Source organism: Empidonax traillii, unplaced genomic scaffold (assembly GCF_003031625.1).
Source record: "Empidonax traillii isolate 1590-97213 ecotype Southwest subspecies unplaced genomic scaffold, ASM303162v1 scaffold1598:size85905, whole genome shotgun sequence".
NCBI lineage: Eukaryota > Metazoa > Chordata > Aves > Passeriformes > Tyrannidae > Empidonax > Empidonax traillii.
Window position 1 is genome coordinate 8,721 of NW_020956791.1, and position 18,225 is coordinate 26,945.

The 18,225-nt window shown below is 51.4% G+C and overlaps 1 protein-coding gene and 1 long non-coding RNA gene across 2 annotated transcripts in view; one reads left to right on the forward strand and one right to left on the reverse strand.

Annotated features, from left to right (window-relative positions):
* The window catches only part of LOC114070541, an 8,223-nt gene extending 6,249 nt beyond the window's left edge, over window positions 1-1,974 (forward strand). Inside the window, exon 3 of the long non-coding RNA XR_003573940.1 lies at window positions 1,964-1,974. This is a non-coding gene — a long non-coding RNA (uncharacterized LOC114070541). The remainder of the gene's footprint in view (window positions 1-1,963) is intronic.
* On the reverse strand, window positions 1,468-17,289 carry LOC114070540 (GDNF family receptor alpha-4). Its single transcript, XM_027908005.1, has 7 exons — window positions 17,016-17,289; window positions 14,091-14,171; window positions 9,134-9,479; window positions 5,985-6,094; window positions 5,005-5,139; window positions 4,684-4,841; window positions 1,468-2,713 (listed from the first exon to the last, which is right to left on the reverse strand). The coding sequence occupies exons 1-7, from the start codon at window positions 17,287-17,289 to the stop codon at window positions 2,567-2,569; spliced, it is 1,251 nt and encodes a 416-aa protein (XP_027763806.1). The 3' UTR covers window positions 1,468-2,566.
* Window positions 17,290-18,225: the final 936 nt, after the last annotated feature.

Sequence of the window (18,225 nt, forward strand, 5' to 3'; positions counted from 1 at the left end):
CCTCTCACTGAAATTGTTGAAAATCCTTCCAGATGAACCTTCCAAAAAGTGCAGACAGACCATTGGTGCCGCAGCGGGACACGGTCCTGGACCAGGTGACCTCTGGATTCTCCACAGCTGTTTCCCACAGTGTGAAAGGAGAGGTCAGGTGGGGTTTCCAATCATCCCAACCACCCAAAAAAACTCTTCCTCCCCTGGATGAGGAGGAAACGGCCAAGTGGCACTTCAGCATCACTGGAACCCAGCCCTGAGAGCCCCGGGAGTGGAGCCAGGAGAGACTCAGGAGTGGATGCTCCTGGAGAGCAGCTGCCACTCGTGTCCCCTCCCTGCAGAGACTGTGCACCAGGAGAGGCTGGTGGAGACAGGCTGGATGTGTGGGGAAGCAGGGAATGACCCCGGGACTGGGACATAGGAAGGCAATTCCCAGCGTGACCTCACAGAGCTGAGGTAGTTCCTTGCCTTTGGAGGGCTGAGCGTCAGGGTGTCACCCCCCCCTTCCCACCCCTGGCTCGGGGGACACGAGTTTTGCAGGGTTGGGGTTGTGTCACCTGCTCTCCCAGAGCACACTGAAGTCCTGGATGGAGGGGAGACCTTCACAGCAGCTCCGTGCATGGATAGGGCACTTGGAAAGGACCTTCCTGGAGCTCTCCCTCCCTCCCTGACCTGGGGGAGCCTCTTGGCCACGAAGTTCTCACCTGGAAGTCTCAGCTCGGGGTGGGACTTGGCACCCTGGACACCAGGCCTTGGATCTGGGCGTGTTCCTCTACACAGTCCTGGGTTAGGAAAACCAGGAACTTTGGAGAGGATGCACCAGGAGGATTTCTGTCCAGGTCTGAAACACCCACTGGTGTTCAGCTCCCAGCAAGAGGGATTCCACGCTGGGCCAAAACCCAAGGAAGCTGCTGCAGTTTCCCAGCAAAATCAGAAGTGGGAAGTGTCCTGCAGGGAATGGGAATAAAAAGCACTGGATTGTGCTGTGCCAGCTGCTGCTAAGCCTTTCCATGGATCCAAATGCTCAGGAGGAGCACAACCCAAGGGATAAATGGGCTGCTGCAAAGCCCAGGCCTAAATATTCCAGGAGAATCTGGGGCCATTCCTGTGCCTCCCAGCCTGGATCAGCATTTATCCTGGGAAACCTTCTCACCCTTCCTTCCATCCTCTTTCCTGGCTCGATGTAGGAGGGCACTGGGACTCCTCAGCTCAGGGGAAGACCTTGGAATGCTCAGGTAGCCCAAGGTCACACAGGAGCCACCCAAGACACCCCAGAGACATTTGTCCTGCCCTCCCTCCAGCTCAGTCCAAAGGGTCTCTTCCCTTTGGTCAGGTGACCTCTTGGCTGAAGAAACAGGACCTGGCAGGAGGAAAAGCCCTTCCCCTGCTCACCTGGACACAGGTGGGCTCTGCCAGCTCTCCAGGAAGGGGGAACCACAGGAAAGCACTCCCTCCCCGTGGCACAATCCATGAAATAGCCTGTCCACAAATTAGATTGATTTTTCTGTCCCCAGGGTGGTATCTGGGAACCTTTCCTGTCCATCCCTTCCCAGGAAAAAACCTGGCTGAAGGCTGAGACTGATGGATGCACAGGCAGCACGTGAGAGTGGGGTTGTGTTGGGCTCACACATTGATCCCTGATGGAGAGAGCTCAGCTTGGAGTGGGACAACACTGGTTGTTTGGATGTGACAAAAAAAAAAAAACACAAACCCACCCCAAACACTTGACAGGAGCAGAGGATTGAGATTCTGGGGTCGGGACACGAGAAACCAGCCGGGACCAAAACGCAACACACGTGATTCTTCCTGAACACCAGCAACACATGACACATGGTTCCCCAAAAAAAGGAGGGCCCCAAGGGGTGTGGGTGGCAGCTGGGAGATACATGCTGGTTGTACTCTGGTTTTTTCCAGAGGGTGGAGAAATCCCCATCAACCAGTTCGGGGTGTGGTGACTTGGTCCACCCTGGAGCTGCTTCAGGTTCCTCTCTGGTGAAGAAACCCAACAACCTTCTTCCCACTGCTCTGGTTTCTTCAGTCTGAAGGAACCAGGTGGGTCGTCCTTCGGGTCCTGAGCAACCCTGGAGACAGTCTGAGCTCCACATCGCTTGACTTGTCCCGTCAAGAGCCCCCCCAGCACGAGTCAGGGCTTCAGGAAACCTCCTGACAGCTCCTCCGTCCATCCAAAGTCTCTCCCCTCCTGGATGGGGCAGGCAAAAGCATTTCCCTTGCAGTTTCCGTGTCCTGGATCAACTCTCTCCTTCCTCTTTTCCAAGGGAATTGTCCACGGCTCCAACCCCATCCACAGAGAGCTGGAGAGACAACAACCAAGCTGTGGGGTGGGAAGGTGGCCAGGACCAAGGATGAGCCGGTTGTCGACGATGCTGATTGTAGAAAACCAAATAAACTGGCAGAGGGATGAAGAGGAGGAGGTGGGAGCGAGGGAGGGATGCCCAAACCTCACCTCTCCTTCCCATCCCCTCCCTCCTCCCGAAATAAAGTTACTGCTCTGCTCGTTTTTGTAAAAGAAACCAACACAAATCGAGTCCGTGCCCGGCGCGTTCCTGCCCTGCCCTCACATCCCGGAGAGGCTCAGCAGGGCAGGAGTGAGGAGAGGCCACACCCAGAGCGGAGAGGCTGCCCAGGGGGAAGGGGCTGCCGGGCTGGAGGTCCCTGAGGACAGGCGGGTGGAGCCCCGCAGGAGCCGCTCCTCCCCCGCCACCTGCAAGGGAGAGGGGAAGCGTCACAGGGGTGATCCTGGAATCACGGAATGATTTGGGTTGGAAGGGTGATGAAGGATCATCTCATTCCACCCCACCCCACCCCACCCCCTGCCATGGGCAGGGACACCTTCCACCAGCCCAGGTTGCTCCAGCCTGGCCTTGGACACTTCCAGGGATCCAGGGGCAGCCACAGCTTCTCTGAGAATTCCATCCCAGCCCCTCCTCACCCTCACAGGGAAGAATTTCTTCCCAATATCCCATCTAAACCTACTCTCTGGCAGTTTGAAGCCATTGCCCCTTGTCCTGTCACTTCAGGCCCTTGGAAATAGTCTCTGTCCATCTTTCCTGTAGCCCCTTTAGGCCCTGGAAGGCCACAATCAGGTCATTCCGAACCTTCTCTTCTCCAGGCTGGACAACCCCAATTCTCCCACCCTTTCCTGACAGTTCCATCCCTCTGATCATCTGGGTGGCCCTCTTTGGTCCCTCTGAGGATTTAGGGCTTGGGGGGGCTGTGCAGGCTGAGTCTGAGCACCCAAACTCCAGCCTGGAGGTGAGCTGAGCTCTGCAGGAGCTGCTGGTGGAGGTGGGGCTGTGTCAGGGTCACCTCGTGGGCTCAGAGCTGCTTTGGGCCCTGGTTGGAAGTGTCTTTGTGTGATGGGGGTGCCTGGGTGCCCACTCAGGCCACTGGCTTCACCTGGTGGCCTCAAAGGTGGAGATGTCATAGAACCATGGAATGGTTTGGGTTGGAAGGGACACCTTCCACTAGCCCAGCCTGGCTTTGGACACTTCCAGGGATCCAGGGGCAGCCACAGCTTCTCTGGGCATCCTGTGCCTCACTTGGATTTCTCTGAGGTTTGGGGAGCACCAGCTACAGGGAAACCCTTGGGATCTCCAGGGTTCCAAGTCCATGGTCCAGTAAATGCCTCTCCCGCATTCCAGCGCCCTGGAAAGCAGTGAAGGAATCCCGAGGCCGCTTTTTCTCCACCTCCCCAACCTGAGGTGACTCAGGTGGTTTTCCCAGCGAAAGGAAAGGTGGAAAGGTTTAAGATAAGCCGTGTTTGGGAGCTCCCCGGAGGTCCCAGCTGCCCAGCCCGAAACCCACGCTCGGTGCTCGGAGCCTGGGCCAAAGTGCCAGCCTGTGTCACCTGAGCCTTCAGCAAATCAGGGCCACCCTTAATTATTCAGTGGTAGAACAATTCAACCTGAAAATTACTCTGGAGGGGGGGCGAGCCAAGGTCGGTTTTGTTTCTTTTGAAAGTAAAACATCGAGTGCCTCGCGCTGCCACCGGCGGCGAATGGATCTGCTGTTTGCTTTCAATCACTGCAGTTTTAAGATTATTTTGATAGTAATTAATTTGCTGCCGGACTGGAACCTCTCCTCTGGAGTTTTCCTGTGCAGAACATAGTTAAGCCTCTGTGTTTTGGCCTCCAGGATCCTCCTCTAAGGGAGGATCTGTGTCCTGGGAAGGGGGAAAGGATGGTGTGAAGCTGCTCTGAAGGAAGGTGAGGAGCCACGTCGGTGGTCCTGGCTCCCCTTCTACATCCCTGAAAAATCCGTGGATTTCCCAGGACTTTTAGAAGAAACGTGGGAAGGAAAAGGAAGGGAAGGTTTGGGAAGGTTTGAGAAGGTTTGGGAAGGTTTGGGAAGGGAAGGCTTTGGAAGGGAAGATTTGGGAAGGGAAGGTTTGGGAAGGCAAGGTTTGGGAAGGCAAGGTTTGGGAAAGGGAAAGACCAACAGGCAGGAGGGCAGAGTGAGGGACAGGAACTTGTAGCTCTGAGCTTGATGCTGGGGAAGAATAAGCCAGGACATGCAGAAGAGGGTGAATCAAGGACTCCAGGAGGTGGAGGGGAGGTTGGATGTGTGTGGCTGGAATGACACAGGTGAAAGAGGCAGCTGAGCTGAGGAAGGGGGTGGGAGGAGTCACAGACACAGCCAGCATCTCGTGGGGCCAGTCCAGCCCTGTCCTACCTTGGTGGGCTGGAGGTGCTCCAGGATGTTCTCTCTGAGGGTGGCCACGGCCCTGTTGGCGTTTCGCTCCTGCTTGTACATCTGTGTGGTGGGGGGGATGGAGGGGGCCCCGGCCGAGCTCAGGTACGTCCCGTTGCCAAAGGCCTGGATGGCGTTTTCTTGGGAAAAGAGACGGAGAAAAGGCTCGTCAGGGCGAGGCAAAAAATTCCCCGCTCCGGCCTCCTTTGTCTGCACCTCCAGACTCCTGAGGGGCAGGACCTCTCCGTGCCCCCATCCCAAGGAAGGCCCCCCGGAGGGTGCAGGGGTGCCGGGGGTACTCACGGAGACACACGTTGTTGGTGAAGAGGTGCAGGAAGGCCTCGCACTCGTCCTGCCGGTTCCCGCTGGCGTTGCAGGTGCACCAGGGAGCGATGCTGGACGTGGAGTTGTCGATGTAGTTGGGGGTGATGGGGCTGCCTGCGGGGGAAGTGTTGCCACAGGGTCAGTGGGATTTCACACCCCCCAGCCCAAGCTGCTCTCTTGGGTTACTCTGCCCTTGGGCAAAGCCCTCCGTGGTGGTGGCGGCACAGCCCTCCCAGCGCTGCTGTCACCCGTCTGCTTTGCTCCCAGGGAGGAGAAAAGGGGAAGTCACCACCCTTTTGGTCACTCCCCCACCACCACCATCAAAGCTTTCAGTCAATTAGAAAGTGCTCTCAGTCCAAGGAATGGACATTTTCTGGGAATTCAGGTTCCCTGAGAACATTCATAGAGTCGTGGAATGGTTTGGGTTGGAAGGGACCTTAAGGATCATCTCGTTCCACCCCCTGTCATGAGCAGGGACACCTTCCACTAGCTCAAGGTGCTCCAACCTGGCCTGGGACACTTCCAGGGATCCAGGGGCAGCCACAGCTTCTCTGCCCAACCTGTGCCAGGGCCTGCCCACCCTCCCAGCCAGCAATTCCTTCCCAATCTCCCATCTCTCCCTGCCCTCTGGCAGTTGGAAGCCATTCCCTGTGTCCTGTCCCTCCATCCCTTGTCCCAAGTCCCTTTCCAGCTCTCCTGGAGCCCCTTCAGGCTCTGCAGGGTGCTGGAAGGTCTCTCCAGAGCCTTCTCCAGGTGGAACATTCCCAAACTTTCAGGTGAGGCCGCCCCAGTGCGGAGCAGAGCGGGACAATCCCCTCCCTCTCCCGGCTGGCCACGCTTTCCCTGACGCTGGATCCCTCTCTCTCCCCTCCCTCCCACCTCTTTTTTATTTCTTTCTCTCTCTCCACCTCCCATTTGACTTTAGTAATTAAAGAAGACCCGATCTGACCCCCCCATACCGATGATGCCGGTGTAGGCCAGCAGGCAAGCAGCATAGCTGTCCCGCCGGCACCCGCTGGGAGCCTGCAGGGACGGCTGGCAGTTGAACTGGAACTCTGCATAGCGGGACCTGAGGGAAGCACAGCACAAAATGGGATGGATTAGCACAGATTTTTTGGGGGAAAAAAAAAAAAAAAACATATAACAGCCGGCTGGTAGTGTTGGTAAAATCCTTTGGTGCTGCGGGTGCTGCTAAACCAGCTCGAGCTGACGTAATTTTACATTTGCCCGCCCCAACAAACCCAGGAGTAGTTTTTGAACAGGTTCTGCGGTTCATTTTTTAACAGGATTCCTCTGGGGCTAAAGGAAAGGTCCAGTCTTGGGAGAAATGGTTGTTCTCTGCTGTGTGAGGCTGGGTTTTGAGGGAAGAGCTGCTGCCTGCAGGGAGGGAATTCATTCTGCGTTCATCATTTTTAGCTTTGCCTAAAGACCCCCAGCCTTCATTTTGGGGCTGATTTGTTGGAACAGGGAATCACCCTGGTCAAGTTTCTCTCTCTTTGAAGACTCTAAACATAGCTGAGATCACCTCAGCCTGAGGGGAATGTCCAAAGGCTCAGATCTGGAATGTTCTACACATCACCTGCCCCATCCTCTGCTGCAGGCCCTGGTTTCCAGGAGAAGGTTGGACCCTCTGGAGCCTGTGGAGCAGGTAGATCCAGTTATTTACCACTTGATTCTTTAGGGATGAGGCAGTTTTTGGCACATGGTGGTAATTGCGTATCATAGGATATCTGAGACATCCACATGGGGCTTTCAGGTAGGACCTGGTGGAGAGGCAGCTCCATCTGGACAGACCTCAGACACTGCTGACACTTGAAGGCAGAGCCCTTTTGATGCCCACCTGCAGTGTCTGAGCTGTGAATCGACCTCAAAATGTTTGCCCTGCCTGGGAAACCTCAGAAAAACCTCCCAGACGCCCTCTCTTTTCCAGATATTTTGTTGGTTTCCCTGGCCGGGGTCAGAATTCCAAGTTGCACTTTCCTGCCCCCTTCTCTCCTCCTCCCCAGCCTTCTCCTTTTCTTTTTTTTCCCTTTGTTCCCATATTTGCCCCACACCAACCCCTTTCTCCTGTGACCCTAGGAAAACTCTTCTTGCCCAAAAATTTGCCACTTTTAGAGGAGGGAGATGCTGCTGGCAGATTTTTTATAACTTGATACAATCCAGGCCAGCAGAAGCCACCTCTCCAAGCTGGGAAATCCAAGGGGTTCCAGCTGGGAAGGAGCTGCAGGAGGACGACTTGCAGGGCAGGCAAAATGGAGGGTTTTACTCCATTTCTTTATGATTTATTCCTCGTGGTTTCTGCACCTCCGGCTCTGACCAGGTCACACGTCAACCCCTTGCTCCTGCTGTGCCTCTGGAGGATATTTTACATTTTACATTCAGAGGCCAAGGCAGCAGATAATTAACAGCTGTGCTGGGGCAGGAAATGGTTTCCAGCCTCCTGGGGGGGCAACACTCTCCCCTTTGAACCTCCTCCTCCTCCTCCTCCTCCTCCCCGCTGGGCCCTCTTGTCTTGTCAGGGAGAGGGCAGGGCCATTTCAGATTCCAGGCTCAATCTTCCATTTCAGATTCCCTGGGTGCCAGGGCTGGGGTGGCTCTGGGGCTTCGCATCGTTCTCAGTCATTGTCCCTCATCTACGTTTCTGGGGTGCAGGGGGACGTTTGTCCCAGCCCGTCCTTCCAAGAGGATGTTGCTGCTCTCACCTCCCTTTTGTGAAAATACAGACTATTTTAACTGTAATTTCAGGATGATGTGCTGGTGGGCGATGGCTGCTGGAAGTTCAGCTCAGCAAGTCCCAAACCCCACAGTAATTATGAGTCAGGGATAAGGTTGGTGTGTCCTACACTTGTCCTTGTGCTTTCCTTCTCCATGTGTCTGCTCAGGGCTCCAGCTGCCCCCAGGGCACCGGGCTGGGACCACCATGCTTGGTGCTGCTGTGGCCTCCCATCTCCCACTGCCAGATGGGCTCTGCTCCTGGGAGCTGTGTGTGGATGGGCCTTCTGGAATATCAAGGACTTTTGGAGAAATACAGGGGTGAAAACAGCACAGAAGGAGGAAAAAGGCTGTGAGCGAGCGCGTGGGATGGGTTGGATGGGAACAGAGCAGCAAACCACACCGGCCACAGGCTGAGTGGTGGATCTGGAGTGACACTGAGACCCTGAGCCTCCTGTTGCAACCACTAGAGCTTAAAATTATGGAATAGTTTGGGTTGGGAGGAACCTTAAAGATCATCTTGTCCCACCCCCCTGCCATGGGCACTGACACTTTCCACTAGCCCAGGTTGCTCCAAGCCCTGTCCAACCTGGCCTGGGACACTTCCAGGGGTGGGGCATCCACAGCTTCTCTGTGGCCTCCCCACCCTCACAGGGAATATTTTCTCCCTAATGTCCAACTGAATTCTACCCTCCTTCAATTTAAAGCCATTCCCCCTTGTCCTTTCCCTCCATGTGGGTTGCTGTGGACTAGGGGAGTGGACAAGCGAGGAGATGGATGGGTGAAAGTGGCTGCAAACACCCCACCCCACATCCCTGCGTGGCTCACACCTTCCTGAAGAAACCCACTGCACAGGATAAAGGGTGTGAGATGCCAGGATTGGGGCGGACCATCCACAGATCAGGAGACCCAGCTTTGCCACCGAGACCCGGAGCGGGGTCTTTCTTTAGGATCAAAGCCAAAAAAACAAAAACCCCATAGAAAAAGCCTAAAAAGCTGCAGGATGAACATCTCAAATCTTCCTCTGCCTGTGTAAAATACAAGGATATGGATCATGGGAAGGAGCCAGCAGGACAACAGCCTGTCAGGGGGATGTGGTGCGAGATCCAGCTTTGCCACCGAGACCCGAGGCGGGTCTTTCTTTAGGACCAAAGCCCAAAAAAAAACCAAAAAACCCCAACATAGAAAAAGCCCAAAAAGCTGCAGCACGAACATCTCAAATCATCCTCTGCCTGCGTCACACCCCTCGTGTATGACACAGGGATGTGAGACCGCGGGAAGGGGCCACTGAGGCAGCCACCAGGCGGGACGGGGGACCCTTCAGGCGAGCGACTGGAGCCGTCACCAGCGGACAAACCCTTCGGGGCCGCCCGTCCCCCGCGCTCGCGGCCCTTACCTGCAGACGTAGTTCTCCCGGCAGGAGTCCAGCGGCGCCAGGCAGTTGGGCTTGTCCTTGGCCTCGTAGGAGCAGGCGGGCACGATGGTCTGGCGGCGGCGCTCGGCGCAGGCCGTGTCGTCGCAGGGGCAGAAGAGCAGCTCGTGGGTGTACTCGGGGGGCACGCGGTCGAAGAAGCGGCGCAGGGCCTTGTGGCACTTGGAGCGGTTGCAGGAGTCGGCGCGGGCCGGGCGCCGGATGCACAGGGACACGTACTCGGTGCGCAGCCGCTGGCACAGCTCGTCCACGTTGCAGGCCTTGGCCGCGTCCAGGCACCGGTTCACCTGCGTCACCTCGTTCTCCGACCCTGCGGCACACGGGGCACGGTTTGGGGGGGTTTGGGCAGCCGGATCCCACCACCCCCAACCCCGGCGGAGGCACCCCTGGAGATGTGTTTTGTGTATTATATCGTATAGTATATAATATATATTAGATATATTTTATATCTAGATTTATATATATATATTAGAACATATATATTTTATATAGATTATATGTATTATATGTATTATATGTATTATAGATACTATAGACATTGTGGATATTATAGATATTAGATATTATTTATATTCTATGTATTATAGATGCTATAGACAGTATGGACATTAGAGATATTAGATATTATATATATAATATGTATTATAGATACTATAGATATGGTTATTATAGATATTATATATGATATATAATATATATTATAGATATTATGGATATTATAGGTATTATATATTATATCTAATATATATTACATCTAATATATATTATATATATTATGGCTATTATAGATATTATATATTATATATAATATATATTATATATTATATATATTATAGATATTACGGCCATTATAGATATTATCTATTTTATCTATAATATAGATAAATATATGTTTTATAATATAAAATTTATATTTTAAAAAGATTTATTAAAATGTATTTTATCTATAATATAGATAAAATACATAATAAAAATAATATAATAAATCTATATAAAATTATATAATAAATATAATAAAAATATATAATAAAAATAAAATTTATTTTATGTATATATAATACATTATATATACATTATAAACTATTAATGCTAAATATAACATATAGTACATATATTATACATACAATATATAATATATAGTATATATAATATATATGTGACATTTATTGTACATACTATACATATGTATTATACATGCTGTATATATAATATATATTGTATTTTATGTCATTTAAATATATTGTATAGCTGATAATATTTACAAAATACATTGTGCATTATGTGATTAATATGATAATTAATATAATTAATATTATTAATATTATAATATGTTGTAATAATTGTACATTGTAATTATAATTATATACTATATAATTATATAAATTTTATATATATACACTATAACTATATATAAAATTAACACATTATTATAGTTCATAGTTAACTATCATTATATACTATTATATGTAATATATAACATTATATTTAATGATTATATTATATATATAATATTGTATATTATATTCTATATTATACATAATATTATATATAATATAATATAATATTAGATATTAATTATAAAATACAATATACTATTTATACTGTATTAAATATTAACTATATACTTTATAATTATATTATAATTGCATATGATAACTATTAATTATATTGTCAAATTATTAATTACCAATATTTAATTATAATGATTATTCTAGTATATTAGCAATGAATATATTCCATAGTTTATATAGTTTATACACTATATATTGGGAATTATATATTATATTTTACATGTTATATATATTTAATGTATTATGTATGTAATATATATAAAATATACATATATATATATATATATTACGTATATAATATATATTAAATCATTCCTGAGGGTGGTACTGAGGGAGGACGGGTTTGGAGAGGGTGTGGCAGTCTCAGGTAATGCCTGGAGTTGGTAATTAGATAACCAGATTAAAGTAAGAGACTTTGTTGTCTTAGGCACACTTTGGAAAATATTCCTGCATAAAGAGAATGGGTTTTTCTTTCTAACACTCAAAAAGAGTCTGAGGGGGTTGTTTTCCTGCATCAACCACAACCCACTCCAAGTAAACAGTGTCCAGGTGAAGCCCTCCTTTGTTTGCTGTGTCCTGGCAGGCCCAAATCCACTTCCCACACTCAATTTTTTCCCAAGAAAAAAATCGCTCCCCCCTTTTCCTGTATTTAATAAAATGAAACTTTGCTCTACCCTGGGCATCTCCTAACACTTTTCCAATGGGAACTGGAACTTGAGGCCTGGGAAAACAGGAGCCATTAGAAACTGCATCTGCTTGTGGCCATGACCGGATCCACCAACTGGGATCTCTGATAACTGACCCTTTTTTTTCCCCAAAAGTTGCTCAAAACTAAGCACTGAGCCAGTGGCAAAGCTGGGTCTGCTGATCCGTGGATGGTCTGCACTAATCCTGGCACCTCAGGCTCCCTATCCTATGCAAGGAGTTTCTTCTGGAAGGAAGACCTGGAGGGTCACACCAGGCTTTGGTCCATGCCAGGACCTGCCCAGCTAAGCAGGAGCTGTTTGGGTCTCAAAGTGCCACAGCAGATCTTTCACTTCCCCCATCCAGACCAGTCCTGACCAGTAAATCCATGAAGGTTGGAACGAGATGGGCTTTAAGGTCCCTTCCAGCCCAAACCATTCTGGGATTCTGGGATTCTGTGAAAGGTGTTTGTGTAACACTGGCTGGAGTGTCCTTAGAGATGGAAGGGGGTCTGTTTTAGAGAGTTGTGGCAGGAGTGGGTCAGGATATCAGGCTCTGTTTGATCCCCCAGGTAAGACAAGGAGACTCCAAGCATGAGGGAGAAAATGGAGCTGGAGCTGATTTTCCCCTCTCTGAGTTAAGCCCAGGACCTGCAGCACACCAGCACTTTCTGCTCAGCACAGAAGGGAAAAATCCTCAGCACACTGAGCAAAAATCCCCCAAAATGACAAATTCCCAGTGCAGACTCAAACCCTATCTTTGGCCAGGAGTTAAAACCAGCCAGTCACTGCTGACAAGTGCTGAAACATTGACAGTCTCCCTGAGCACCTCAGAGCTGGCTGCCCTCCTTCATTTCCCTGACATTATCAGATGCTCCTTCTCCCGGCATTTATTTTTCCCTCCCTGCTGTCCCTGCCGTTTACAGCGAGCTGCAAGTAAAATTCCGAGTTTTTTTTCAGGGTGAAACTTTCATTTGGAGTGTTCCCACCACCAAATACTTCCCTCTAAAAATGCCCAGGGAGAGGAATATTGTCGGAGCCCAGGTTTATGCCAGAGACCTGCCAGCCAGCGTGGAGGAAACAGTTCCTTGGAAGGGTTTCATTATCCATTCAGTCCATAAATCACAGGGAACACGCTGGATTTTCTCCTCTTCCCACGCAACACCAGAGGATGTGCTTTTTAAATCACTGCTGCAATTAAGAGTGGAGGGGATATGGCTCCATTTGCCCAGTTTTAGGAGCGGCCATATATTGTTTATGTGAAGTTTGGTTTAAAATACCCCTTGCTCTCGCTTGGCAAACGGTCGTGGGGGTGTCTTTTGTTTCAACAAGTGCTGGGGAATTTTTTTTGGAGGGGGGAAATTTGAAAGAGGATCCTTTGGCAATGCTGACTGCATGACCCAGGCACAGGGTGGCAGGTTGTAATTCGTATTATGATTGGTGTAAATAGGGAAAAACAGGTTAAAGCAAGAAAATTCGTGCCCCTTAAGTGGCTGCCGAGCCCTCTGATGAATCCCTGCTGCTCCGGGCCCATTTGCTTTGCTGCCCTAACGATTTCAGTCTGCCTTAAAAATGTGCTAACCGTGCATAAAAACCCCCATGCCTGGATTTCCCCCTGCTCTGAAGCCCCCGAGGGCTCTTAGAAAAGGTGGAAAAACCCCATTAGAAAGGCCATGACCCAGCAAACAGCTCTGGCCACGCTCCAGTGTCCACGCTCCGGTCTGTCAAGTGGAGTCAATAAGAAGAGCAGGGAGCACCTCCCGTCCCTCCCTGGTTTGATTGTCCGGGGCTGATGGGTTAATTTGCTCCTGGACATTTCTCCCGGCCGTGGCAGGGACTGGGGACATCCATCAGCCGCAGGGACCTGCTGCTCCTCCTCGCCTGGGTGCCCTCCAGCTGTGATGTCACCCCAGAGCCAGGGCCACGCTGGGGAAAAGCTGAGGCAGGACAGATGTTTTGGCACCTCTGCCAGAGCACATTACCTGCTCCCAGACAGGGAGCTTTACAGCAAAAATCACTGTTGGTGGAGCTCCCCCACGGCTGGGGCAGGGGCTGGATGGTGATGGATGGGTTGTTGGCTGACCTTTTAACTGCTGAGCCCTGTTTGTGCCCTCCAGGGGTCAAAAGGTGTCAGGCAGCTCTGTTTAAGTTGTTAAGGGGATTGCATGGTGCAGGGCAGAACAGGGGTCTGAGGTTGCCCTCGGGGCATGGGGTTAAAGGCTGTGTCTGGGATCAACCCCCAGAGTGGATTATTGACCCTTTTCCCTGCAGAGTTTGACCCTGTGCCTGATGTGGAAGCACCTTAGAAACCCAAGCAGCTCCTGTTTGACGAGGTGTCTGCAGGCCACAGATCATCCACCTGCTGTGGAGAATGAGCCCACTGGAAGGGGCCTTCTTAACCACATCCCTCCCTCTCAGCCCTTTTTTTCCCTGCCCATCTAACAGACACAAAAACAGCCCAAAGATGAAACCACGAGCGGTTCTTCCCAGAACACGTAACAGTTCAGCACAGGAATCACAGGCAGCTCCTTGGAAAAGCAACAGCTGGACCTGAACCAGGCAATGCTCACAAAGGATTTCCCTGTCTGTAGCTCTTCCACAGCCAATCCCACCTTTCCACACCCCCCTCCAGTTTGAACCAGTAAGAGCAGCTCCTCTCCCACCTACCTGCGGTGATGGAGGCCAGGCGGACGTAATCGAAGCCCCTGCTGAACGGCTCGTAGGGGGAACTCTCGAGGACATTCATTCCTGGGGGGACAGGAGAAGCTGGTGAGAAGGCAGCTCGGGCTCCTGAGGGATGGCTGAGGTGCACAAGGCTCAGAGGCTGCAGTGCAGGATTGTTTGGTGGCCCCAAGCACCGTAAATAAATCCCCCGAGTCACAGGGACTGGGTGCGTGCACATATCCTTGGAGAGGGGAGTAGGATGGGATTGACTTTTAAAAATACATCTCAGCTTTGGAGTGGGGCAGGGAACTGTTGAGTGATAATCCTCTGTAGCTCAGGCCACTCTCCAGGGATTGTCAATGAGGACACCAAGCTGTGGGGTAGGGTTCAAACCACCAGCTCCCTCCACACGTGGAGTTTCCATTACCATTCTTCCTCTTTCCTCTGCCTCCCTCCCTCCCTGGGATATGATCCTCCCCTCTTTCTAGGGCTGTGTGTGTGCGTGTGTGTGACAACACCCCCCATATTTATCACCACCTCTCCCTTTCTCCTTGCCATTATTACTTGGCACAGAGCTAATGAGCCACAGCTCCCGCAGGAACTTCCCCTCCTCCTTTTCGAGTCTCCGGGAGGCTGATTTTATTCACAACGGTCTGTCCTGCCCCGCCGTCCTGACGGATCCCACGGAATATTGCCGAAGCAAACCCACCCAGCATCAATTCCTTGCTTTACTGGACATTTAGATGGATGTGGAACAGCAGCTGGGATAAAAGGACTATCAAACCTCACGCTCCCAGCATATGCTGATCTCCAGGAAGAAACGGCTCCCAGGATACACAACGGCCTGGAATTACCACAGGTGCATTACAAGGCAGCTTTTACACCTCCATTGAAATATCCCGCCTCGTTACCCACCGGAGAGGGGCCCATTTGCACGTCCCACGGCAGCAGTTTTATGTTCTGATGATAAAGCACCTTTATCAGTGGGTTGTTATCGGGTTGTCATCGTGTTATTGTGTCTCTAAACAGGGGGAAGGCGGCTAAAGGCTTTGGAAATTCCCTGAGCACACGCTTCCACGATTGTTTTTACAAGAGGGCTTCTAGGAAGCTTTTTGCAGCCTCCTGGGTACGTGTGAGTGAGAGACAGAGCTCCGTGCGGATTCTTTTCTCAGTCAATTAAACGTGTAAGGACTCCGGGGCGGTTATGAAATGTATCACCCCGGGGAAATTAAGGCAGGGAAACCAAAGGTTTGGGGGGGGGTGAATCTGCACTGCAAGTGACCTCAGTCATGGGAAAAATGTAGGGTTTAGGACAGGGCAGCAGAGAAGGGGGGCAGAGCCTTGCCAGCCTCCTACAACAGCCCTCTCATCCCAAAGTCTCAAGTTGCTGGGCAGGGAAGTTCATCCAGCCCATCAAATCCTATTTTGCACCTGGAGACCCATTCCTGACCTCTGCCAGCCTCTCTCCTCTTCCTTCTAAGGCCAGGTGTCCTTGGCCAAGGCAGGAGGTTGGAACTGGATGATCTTTAAGGTCCCTTCCAACCCAAACCATTCCATGTCCCAGAGCTGGAAGTTCTCCTGACCTGCAGAGCCACATCACAGATGAACTGTGTCCAAAGCCATGAAGGTCAGCAGGAAAGGAATTGTGACACAGCCCGTTGAGATGAATGTCCCTGGATTGCCACCTCTTCCCCAAGCTTCACTTCAATGGAAACCAATCCAGCCAACATTTTTGTGGGAAAAATTGCATCCTGGAGGGTGCTGAGGCCTCTTATTTCCCCAGTCAGTTCACAGCACTGTGCTCTGCACCCTTCAAGCTGTGGCACCTGAAAGCTTTCCAGGAACTTGATCAACCAGTTCTCATTCCCAACCAGCTCCCATTCCCAACCAGCTCCCATTCCAGAAATCCTGTGCATTGTATTCTCCATCCCCTTTGTTTTGCTTGCCCTCCTGGCCCGTGGTCTCACCCCTGAGCTTCTCCTTCCAGGTTTCATCCAGCGGGGTTTTATTAATCTATTTCCCAGCCCGTGGCTGGAAGGGTTCTGTTTTATTCCCCATTTTAATTTTCATGGTGCATAAAACCCCTCCTCTGCCTGACAAGGAAGAGTTACGGCTGCCGAGGTGCGATTTTATGGCGACTCTTAAAACCCGTCAAAATCCAAACTTACTGAATCCCGGCCCTGGGAACGCTTTAAATTCCAGCTCCATGTCACCAGCCCCAAATCTTCACTAACCCAAAGACACTGGTGCGTTCCAGAGGCTCCAAGAGAGTGATATTTTTTTAAAGCTCGCGCTGTTTTTCCCTCTTTGCCTGTGCTTTATGTGGTGTTTCTGCCAAATCCACGGCGCTCGTGGGTCTTGGTTGACGTCCTTAGATGCAAAAAAAGTGCTGTGCATTTCCCCAGGAAAAGATCTCAAGGTATGTTGGGAGTGTCATAAAAGAGAGGGGAAGTTAAAAAAAAAAAAAAGAAAGAAAAAGAAAAGAAAAGGCAGGAGGTGCCTCAGGTTTTCAGGATTGCTCTGCCCAAAATGTCATTGCCAGGGGGGTCAGTAGAATCATGGAATATCCTGAGTTGGAAGGGATCCACAAGGACCATCCAGTCCAACTCCTGGCCCTGCACAGACACCTCACCAATCCCACCCTGTGCCCCAGAGGATCATCCCAACCCTCCTGCAGCTCTGGCAGCCTTGGGGCTGTGCCCACTGCCCTGGGGAGCCTGGGCAGTGCCAACCACCCTCTGGGGGAAGAACCTTGTCCTGAGATCCACCCTAAAACTTGCCCTGACACAGCTCCAGCCATTCCCTGGCTCCTGTCAGTAGATCTTGAGAGGGAACAGGAGGCTACAGGGGCGACCTTGCTCTGCAGGAGCTCCGTGAGCAGCCCCCTCTCCTGAAGGCTGCCAGGAACCATCTCCCCGCAGGACTGACCTTCCATGAGGGTGTGGTGGATGCTCCAGTAGACACTCAGGCAGTGCTTCTCCTTCTTCATGCCCCTCTTGCACTTGCAGCCGTAGAGCTGGCTGGACAGCAGGGCGCTCACGGTGCTCCTGCACTGGCTCTTGGCGCCGGGGCCCAGCTTGTTGGCGCCGTTGCCGGCGATGCACTGGCGCAGCGTGCGGAACTTGGCGCTGCACACCGGGTCCGTGGTGCACGACTCGCCGGCCTGGAGGCAGTCCCTGCTCGAGCTCACGGCTTCTGCCATCCCTTCTGCAAGGAAAGCAGAGTCACAGGGGTGCCCTGAGCTGGGAAGGGACCCACAGGGATCATCCGGTCCAGCTCCTCAGCCCTGCGCAGACACCCCAGCGATCCCACCCTGTGCCCCCAGAGGGTGGGACAAACCCTCCTGGAGCTTCACCCTCTGGGGGAAGAACCTTCTGCTGAGATCCACCCTGAGCCTGCCCTGTCCCAGCTCCAGCCATTCCCTGGGGGCTGTCCCTGGTCCCCCCCAGAGCAGAGCTCAGTCCTGCCCCTCCTCTGCCCCTGCCCAGGCAGTTGGAACTGCAGGGAGGTCTCCCCTCAGTCTCCTCTGCTCCAGGGAAGTGGTGTGAGGGTTATGGAGCAACCCCAGGCTGGGAATGGATTGTGTCTCCCACAGCCTCCTTCTTCTAGGTTGCCCGGAGAAGCTGTGGCTGCTCCACTCCTGGAAGTGTCCAAGGCCAGGTTGGAGCAATCTGGGCTAGTGGAAGGTGTCCCTGCCCGTGAGACTGGATGGTATTTAAAGTCTCTCCCAACCCATTCCATGATTCCATGACAGGGCTAGCCCCGCAGCAGGATTATAAGTGAGAGAAACCCATTCCTGGTGCTTCCTCTTTGCTTCTTGGAGCACAAAAAGCTTCCTAAACTCATTTCCCCCTCCCTGCTCTCTACCTAATTCCTGCTCTCCCAAGTTAACAGCAGCCCAACCCCTGGCCTCTCCTCCTGGCAGGTGATTTCCCTGTGCCTGTGCCTCCCTGAAGCTGTGAATGGCTGTGTGTGGGTGTTCTGACACGGAATCAGCCCCACCTGTGTCCAGGCAGTTGGCCCTCCCCTGTCAGCACATCCCCAGGACTCCCACTTTTTGGGTTTGCCGTGGCTTTTTCCAGGATTTTGGAAATTCTCTTCAGAGCTACTCGTGAAAATACGGAGGGATTTGTTCCCC

Excerpts from the sequence above, each read along its gene's own strand:
- LOC114070540 (XM_027908005.1), bottom strand. The coding sequence starts at position 17,289 with ATGGCAGAAGCCGTGAGCTCGAGCAGGGACTGCCTCCAGGCCGGCGAG. Across the intron at positions 6,095-9,133 it reads CGGGAGAACTACGTCTGCAG|GTCCCGCTATGCAGAGTTCC; the intron begins GTAAGGGCCGCG and ends TGCTTCCCTCAG. Across the intron at positions 5,140-5,984 it reads GGCCTACACCGGCATCATCG|GCAGCCCCATCACCCCCAAC; the intron begins GTATGGGGGGGT and ends CTTCCCCCGCAG.